General features: G+C 42.5%; 1 protein-coding gene across 1 annotated transcript; it reads left to right on the top strand.

Annotated features, from left to right (window-relative positions):
- Positions 1-517: 517 nt before the first annotated feature.
- LOC128974604 (serine/threonine-protein kinase PAK 3-like) lies at positions 518-8634 on the top strand. The gene is made up of 10 exons (XM_054391271.1): positions 518-985; positions 1955-2075; positions 2359-2422; positions 3913-3961; positions 4497-4609; positions 4811-4928; positions 5725-5824; positions 6086-6282; positions 7240-7377; positions 8548-8634. The coding sequence occupies exons 1-10, from the start codon at positions 518-520 to the stop codon at positions 8632-8634; spliced, it is 1455 nt and encodes a 484-aa protein (XP_054247246.1).
- Positions 8635-8863: the final 229 nt, after the last annotated feature.

Genomic DNA, 8863 nt, shown 5'->3' with positions numbered 1-8863 from the left:
TCATTCGCTGCTTTGGCCATATCAGTAGTCTCTTTCACTGTTTCAGTGCTGTGAAAACAGGCAATGTTATTATCCCACAGGTTAAAAAGTATAGAAAGAAACATCTTTTCTCTCCACAACCAAATTCCCAGCCAGAAAACCAAGGAAGCTTTGCACTTTGAAGCGTGTTAATTCACCTAGCAAGTAGGAACCTTTAGCTTAGTGAACTGTTACCATTTCTGTGGACACAATGCACAAAGCAGTTAACCAGTGACTAGATGTGACTTCCAGTGATCTAGTCAGCCACTACATTTTGTGAAATGAGACTGACTAAGTGTGGGAATGATTTAGTTATTTTTAGCAGAAATAAAAACCACCAAGATGCATTGACAAAAGAGTGTGGTGATTCATGACCTTTCCATTGTATTGTGCTGAGTGTAACCTAGAATGGAGGCCTGCAGAACTCTTAGCAGGATTGGTTTCTGATTTCTAAGTAGACTGAAGTTGTGTGTAATTACCAAACCTACCAAGTGCCAAAATGGTGGCTGTCACTCATGCTCCTGTGCCTCCACAGAGTGCAAAGCCAGCATCAGAAGCCTCACCGTCTTCCCCTCTTTCTGATGGAAAGGATAAAGATGGTGAAGAGGAAGAAAATTACTATGAACCTTCACCTGCTATCATACCACAGCTGAAGGAATATAGCAACAAATCTCCACCTGTTATTGCACCATGTCCAGATGAAGATGATGATGAATCTCCACTTGTTATCGCACCATGTCCAGATAAAGATGGTGATGAATCTCCACCTGCTATTGCACAGTGCCCAGCTGAATATGACAATGAATCTTTATGTATTGTACCAGGGCCTGAGAATGTTGACAATGACTCTTCTCCATGGCTGGAGGAGCATGGCCACGAATCTCTACCTGTTATCACATCACCACCTGAGGAAGATGACAATGAATCTTCACCTGTTATAGCACCAGAGCCTGAACATACAAAATCTGTAAGTCCTATCTTTCATCAGCACTGTATTTCGTGTAATCAGAGCAGCATGTTTCTGCTAAGACAGCACTAAGACTCTGAGGGCTGGAGTCCTACCATGACATAGTGCATCACCCAAGCCACTGACCCCAGGAAATTCTGCTTTGACTTTTTATATTTAGTCATGAGTTTCCTGTGATTCTGCTAGGGCTTGTGAATTAATCACAGTATCATATAAGAAGTGGCATTATGTCTTTGGATATTGCTGGTGTAAAAAGGAGCAACTTTATCCAAAGTGTCTGTGTAGGCTCTCTCATTAGTGGAGAAAGTGGTTGTCAGATGCAGATCACAACCTTGCAGAATACATGGGAGAAACTGTCCCCTGGAGGTACCTGTCCCTTTCCACAGACTCTCTGAATAGCTAAATGAACAGCTTAGACTACACTCTTAACTGTTACATGACTGAAGTTTCATGAGAAGAATCCTGCACAGCTCTGCATTGTAAAGAGAAGGAAGGCCTCTGAAGGACTAGAATGCATCCTAATGGCTGCTGCCTAGAGCCTGAAATGCTGATGAGAATTCAGTTGAACAGTTAAGGTCAAAAAAGGGAGATGCTACCTGCTTCTATTCAAGACACTTACATACAAACTAAAGAGTCTTTTGGATACCCATGAACACACATGAGCATTCAGGAACAAAGCTGTGGGACCCTGGACAGATCTATTTCTGTATCCTTGCTACACAGCAAATTCCTTGTTCCAGTCACCTTCCAGAAAATCAGTGAAAATTGGAAATGTTACCAGCCATGAATGTGTGTAAAACTGGCCTTTCGTTTTTCCCAGTTCAGTGTGAGAAGTGGACAGCAAACCCAATCAATTTGAGAGCTCTGGATGTGACAGACAGCATCCTCCTAATGGTCTGAATTTGAAATACCTGTTCTGGGCCATCTCTATAAACCACCTTTCTGACTCAAAACAATTTCTTGTCACAGATCTGTACATACTCTGCAGTCAAACCTGCCCTGTCTGAAAACTCAGGGAGTTCATGCAGAGAGACATGTGAGCAGCCAAAGAAATCTCAGATGACACATGAGGAGATCCTAGAGAAACTGAGTACGTATTCTGTAGTTCTTGTTTGACAAAGCAGTGAACTGTACTAAATATTCATTCTCAGCTGAGTGTCAAGAGTCCCTTGCAACTCCCTTAAACAAACTCTCATTGTATTTGGAGGAAGTGAGAGAGCATGCTGGGTATTCCTTCTGCTCTGGGCAGTTGTGACTGGGCTGGGTTTGCCTGAGCCTCCTTCTATGCCAAGGGCAAAAGCAGAGATTGTTTCTGGTTGAGCAGAAGGCTGACCTGATTTTTAAGTGAGTGTCTTTAATTTTGTTTCTTTCAGGGAGCATTGTGAGTGTGGAGGAACCCAAGAATAAATATACTCAATTTAAAAAAATTGGCCAGGGGTAAGTCCAATCACAGTTACTTACACAAAAACAAGGGACAGTTTTTTTGCTAATAGCACACAAGGCATGAAGTTGGGCAAGCTCCAAACATCTTTAGACACTGGGTTTGGACTCTCCTGTCCCTCAGTACTAGTCAGAATTTATAACTGTGGGCAGAGAAAAAATTAATTGAATGTCTCAAAATAATATGTCCATGCTAGAGAAAGGAGAAAAAACATTGCTTAAAAGAGCCACTTCCCACCTGATAGTTGTTAGATGAGTAACAGTTCTCAATATGTCTTTCAAATATTTTTGATCAGGATTTTTAACTACCTAGTTTAGAAGCTAATACCAGAGATGACATAATAATCTCTCTTTTCTAGCAGAGGGAGGAAACCCCCAAAAATTCAGTTATAAACACAATGTCAGTGCACAAAGCACTTGATGAGAAAATGCATCATCTGCCTATGATGCTGCTCCCTTTTGAAATCCAACTTCGCTTACAGTAAATAGGATTGATTGGAAGTATTTCCTATGTGAGGAGTCAAGAACAAAGGGAATTACATCAAAACTAAGTCTCTGCTTTGCATTTTAAATGCAGAATCCCTGCTTGGATTGGTCAGTTTCCTCAGCTGTGTTGTAATCCCAGGAGGGCAGGTGCCATTTGTGTAACACCAGGGTGATCACACTGCTGTCACTGTGTGACAGAAGCTGTTTACTGACAGAGATACTTTTCTGCCTTAACTGTCTGTGAGGTTTGAACTCTGTGTGGCACATTGCTGGCCTAGAACTGACACATGCTGCGGAAAATCAGGCATGCTCCTGCTCTTTCTCTGGCAGGCTTTATCGTAGATAAATCCTTTTTGGTACAGAACTTGTGGGAAGGGCTTTCTGCTCCATTCATTCTGTCAAGCCCCCTCCTTAGATTCCAGCTTGCTTTCTACCTGGAGCTTTGGTTCTAACTGTAATTGGTAAAATGTCAGTGGATGCTTAGAACTGTGCCAGTCTCTCAAAAGATGTCAGCTAAGGACAGGAGAGTCAGAATAAACATGCGTGAAGCAGATTCTTGCTGTCACCATAAGAATATGACCATCAACTTCAGAATCTTTTGGAAGTCGTAGGAGTGATCTTTATCAAGTGAGCTTGTACAAAGGTACCTCAACAACTAGAGGAGTGTGCTGCTGTAACCAGCCCATGACTGTGATTCCACAGCTCAATTTAGAGTGATGGGAAAGGTGCTACAGAAAAAATAATTGCAAAGCTAATGACCATCACAGGAAGCCAGACTGCTGCATCAGACTTTTTCTTTCATGCTGGAATTAGGTTTTATCTTGGGTACCCTGCATGGCAGAGGGCTGGTGGGCTGCTGCACTGTGTGCTGCTGGATGAAGCAGCAGATGAACAAAGGTGGTTTATAAACACTACAGGCAATGGAGATTTCTTGTCTGGGCTTGATTTCACTCATAGGGACTAAACCACATCTCACTTCTTTGCCTCTGTTTTGCTTCTAGGGCATCAGGAACAGTTTATATGACAGTTGACATCGCCGCAGGACAAGTGGTAAGTGTCAATGGTCCCAGCAGATTCTGCAGGTCTTCAGCACTTTCCTCTTAAGTGCACGCTGGTCTCTAGCTTTTCAGCTTGCTCTTTATGGGCAATGTGGTTCTGTGCTGCAGTAACTAGACACTTACTATGGCTATCCACTTTTTATTAACCATTACACACAGAGACTGACTAATGCCGGAAAAGGTGCCTGCAAATTTCAGCAGGAAGGTCCTGGTCTCACTGGAATCAGGAAGAGCCTTGGTGCTCTCGGTGCTCAGTCTAATAGTGGCAATGTAACACTAATTTCCTTTTCCAAGATAGAATTTTAGAATATATACAAACCCTGCCAGAAAATCTGTCTAGAAAAGCAGGAATGAGAGCAGAGGGCTGGCCTCTTCTGTGCCATATTGAGAGCAGGACTAGACAGAGGAGGTGACTGGCCACAAGACGGTTTGCTATAGCTCAGCTATGGCACTCCAGAAACACTCCATGTTCGTTCTGATCTGGTGCAACAGACTGCTCAGGTTAATGGTTTTAAATGTCATTTCAGGTGGCCATAAAGCAAATAGATCTCCATCGACAGTCCAGAAAGGAACCTATTCTTAATGAAATCCAAATCATGAAGAGAAACCAGCATGCCAATATAGTGAACTATTTAGACAGGTAAGAAGTTCTGCTGTTATCATGTCTATATTTATCTACATGCTGCAAGCCAAAGATTAAGTGGCAGAGAATTGAATGTCTATTCATTTTGTTTGGTCTTCATTCAACAATGACCTGGAAAGAAAAATCCACTGTAGGCTTTTTCATAAGGTAGTTTTATCTCTGCACATTCATCTCAATGCCATTGTTTTCTTCTTTCAGCTACCTAGTCAATAATGAACTCTGGCTGGTTATGGAATATTTAGATGGAGGTTCATTATTCGATGTTGTTACCCTAGTATGCATGGATGAAGGACACATAGCAGCAGTCTGCAGGGAGGTAAGGGATCCCACATGTGCTTCTCATTATTTGAACAAGATGGTACTTCTAACATAAGCAATGTCATTTTCAGAGCCATTGTTTCTCTGTTGCTTTTAACATATGGAGAAGAAAGAGCATCTTAAGTGAACTGCTAGCCAGTGTTTCTTAAGAACTGTACTTAACTCTGTTGTTACACTCTTGTATACTCTTACTGTACTATCTCTTATTTTACTTTTGCTATTATCAGCTTTGCCTCTTTCAGCGTTTCCCTGGAGTGTGTCTGTATTGCATTCCTTGCCTGTAAAAGCAAACATGCTGGTGGCAGAATTTTAATATAACTGCAAAGAAAAACAGACTCATTTATCACAGTCCTCATCTTGGAAGGATAGCATTCCACTCAAAATGGTGTTTCCTTCTGACAAACAACTAACATGCTATTGCCAAATCTGCTCTAGAGCCTAACCATAAGATCTTTGTCATGCAGCCTCCCACCTGAATGTGATCTGCATCATAGTGAAGGAAGGGACTGTTTCTGTTCTATCAAATCAGTTTCTCATATGGATGGAAGCAGCACACTCATTGCAACACACTCATCCTGTCTATGCTTTCAAGGGATAGTCTGTAACAATTGACATTTTTCATTCAGAAGTTCCTATGCCTTCATTTAGAACACTCTTAATGGTGTTGGAGCAGCGAGCTAGGCCACTTGACAGCACAATATTCTAGAAATTAAATCTTCTAGAGACATTCCTTTCATATGCGATGAAATCAAGTAACTCATTTTTACCCTCAGGTTTCTTTTGTATTTTTTCAGTGCCTTCAAGCCCTGCATTTCCTTCATTCAAATCAGCTGATCCACAGAGACATCAAAAGTGACAATATCCTTTTGGGAATGAATGGCTCTGTCAAATTGGGTAGGTATTGGTCAGGCACAGCGTTCCCAGGATGTGGTGTGGGACTACTGTTGACTGACTGCCAGTGACCCGAAAGTGATGTCTTTGGTAGTGCACTGACCACTGCTGCAGGTTTAAGAGTGCAGTTCCAGCATGCAGAGAGATGTAGAAAGGAAAAATGGTGTAAAGAGTGTCTTAGGTTTGGGTAGGTTCTTCCCAGAGTGAGAAAATTGCAATCTTTTGCTTAGTTTTGGCTTTAACAATACTTGTTTTTCTTCTCAGCTGATTTCGGCTTCTGTGTTCAGATTACCTCCAAGCACAGCAAACGGAACACGGTGGTTGGGACTTCCTACTGGATGGCCCCAGAAGTGCTGAAAGAAAAGCCATATGGCCCCAAAGCAGACGTTTGGTCACTTGGGATCACAGCAGTAGAAATGCTGGAAGGCGAACCTCCTTACTATAGCAAAAGTCCTCTCAGGGTAAGGCGCAAATGAATGGATATCATTGTCTTTCTCACCTGTCCCCTGTTTTGTCTCCCATGAGATAAAATCGCAATCACTTCAGCTTGAACTAAGCTCCACCAAGGCCTGCTTCTAAAAATGTCACTGAAGCACATAAGCACATCCTGTATCTTTGGTTACGTCAATGGGAGAACCTCAGGGAAAAATGACATGTATCCATGCTTGAAATTTCTCCTGCAGTTTATTACTACTGTATATTTTAGGCATGTTTTGCAAGTTTAGGTTTGAATAGTTCAAAATATTTCTCTTAGATTTCTAAATAACAGCTTGCCAAAGCAGGATGAACTCATCTCTGTAGTTTCTCTGTATGTTAGCTCTTAGTTACAAGTGAACCTTGTTAGATACTGCTCACAAAATTGTGTTATAATTCCTTGGCCTGAGGAATATCAGATAGAAGGACTTGTTAAGCTGCATTGTCAGCTGCATGGAAGTGAGACTCCTTGGCTTTCCTTAAGAAAGGCTAGATGCTCTTTAGGAGGAGAAAGGCTGGAATTTTCAAGTGTCTGGGTAGGCTTGTGTGCACAGAAGAACCATGCCAAACGTTTATGCACATCATGGAAGGGAATTCACAGAGGACTCAGCACAGATGAATACTGCCAGTCCTCAAGTAACACTATATGTTGTTCCAGCTCTTCTCTGTCTCTGAAGATGACCATGAAGCAAGTGTAACAGATTTAATGTTATCTTTCCTGAAAAAAAAAAAACCACCAAATGCCAAAATTTTCTAAAATAGTGCTTTAGAGAGATAAACTGGTGGTTTTGAGGTTATTTCTTAGTATAGAAACATCATCTCTAACCCTCTGTCAGGGAAGAAACTGTCGCTGGAGACTGGACCTTAAAAAAACAAAGAGGAATCTATATGAGTACTTGTGGATATGAAAGAAAGGTGAAGTCTTGGGCTTCCTTTTTCTCTAGGCCATGTATCTGATAACTACCAAAGGGGCACCCAAGCTGCAAAACTCCAAGCAACTGTCTGCTCTGTTTTCTGATTTTCTGAACTGCTGCCTGGAGATGGATGTGGGCAGGCGAAGTTCTACCAAGGAACTTCTGCAGGTAAAATGCTGAGTGGCTGCAAGTGAAACAGCTATACTATGTAACAGTTTTTCTTGTCACCTAAACTTGAAGACATACACAGATCCTCCTCACATTAGTCTCCAGTCTTGGTGCTTTTCAAATGAAAAATAAGTAGAATCACAGAATGATTTGGGTTGGAAGGGACATTTAAAGGTCATCTAGTCTAACCCCTTGCAGAGAGCAGGCACATCTGCAAATAGAGCAGGTTACTCAGAGCTGGAATGTTTTCAGGAATGGGGCATCTACCACATCTCTGGGCAACCTGTGCCAGTGTTTCACCACCTTCAGCTTAAAAAATGTATCCCTTATTTCTAGGCTAAACCTCCCCTCTTACAGTTTAAAACCGTCATCCGTTATCCGTTATCCGTTATTGCAACAGACCCTGCTAAAGCATCCCTCCCCATCTTTCTTATAGGCCCCCTTTCTGTACTGAAAGGCTACAATAAGATCTCCCTGGAGCCTTCTCTCCTTCGGAGAGAACAACCCCAAATCTCCAGCCTGTCCTCACAGAGGAGGTGCTCCAGCCCTCTGACCATTTTTGTGGACCTGTTTTGTTTAATTTGTCAGTATACACAGTTTTACCTGGTGGCAAAATATTTCCAGTGCAATGATACCAGACAGATACTGCTCTCACTGCAACCCAGAGCTGAGTCCCTCAGCACTTTGTCACTTATCTCCTGGCTCTTGTCTTGGTGCTGAAAACCTGTTCGTCAGTGGCCTTCAGAAGAGCACATGGGCCCAGGCACTACTGGCATAAACACTTCCTAGAGGTCCTGGGGTTCCCTGAGATATGGCTTGTGCCCCTCAGCTTTTTTTGACGCTTAAAATAGCCCATGTCTTTAGAAAACAGGAACCTAAGTATTTTGAGTTTCCTGAAAGTAACAAAGCCCTGGGATAGCAAGCAGCATTCCCAGAGCACTGGTAGGGTAGAAATCCCAGCTAGCTGAGAGCAACTTGAGAAACAGATTGATGGGATTATGGGCCATGGCTACCAGCGACAGCAAGGTATTGGACACAAGAACATGGCTGCAGATGGGCCCCTCACTCCTATTTGTGCACATTCCTGGTAACCAGAGGAGCACTGCTTGAACCCATGAGTAACTGAGTTTGGAAAGTAATGGTTCATTTCTTGTTTTTAACTCTGGACAGCATCCATTCTTAGAATTAGCCAAGCCTCTCTCCAGGCTCACGCCTCTCATCAGGGCAGCACAGGTGGCGAAGAACAGCAGCTGCTAGCATGCAAAGCCAGCTCACAGCTGAGAACAAATGCCTGATAAAACCTCAGGTCCCGTGCTGCCCAACAGATGGACAAATGAACAAACCAGCGGTTACAGTTCTTGTGGTAGGAAGGAGATCAACTCCCCCATTCCATTTCCCTTAATTTCCTCCAAATTTTCTACCTTTCCCCCCCCTTTTTTTTTTTTTACTCTCCAGTAGTAAAATATGATTATTTGTCTTCTTCCTG

This window comes from Indicator indicator, chromosome 22, assembly GCF_027791375.1.
Source record: "Indicator indicator isolate 239-I01 chromosome 22, UM_Iind_1.1, whole genome shotgun sequence".
Lineage (NCBI taxonomy): Eukaryota > Metazoa > Chordata > Aves > Piciformes > Indicatoridae > Indicator > Indicator indicator.
This window is presented reverse-complemented; position numbering and strand designations above follow the sequence as displayed.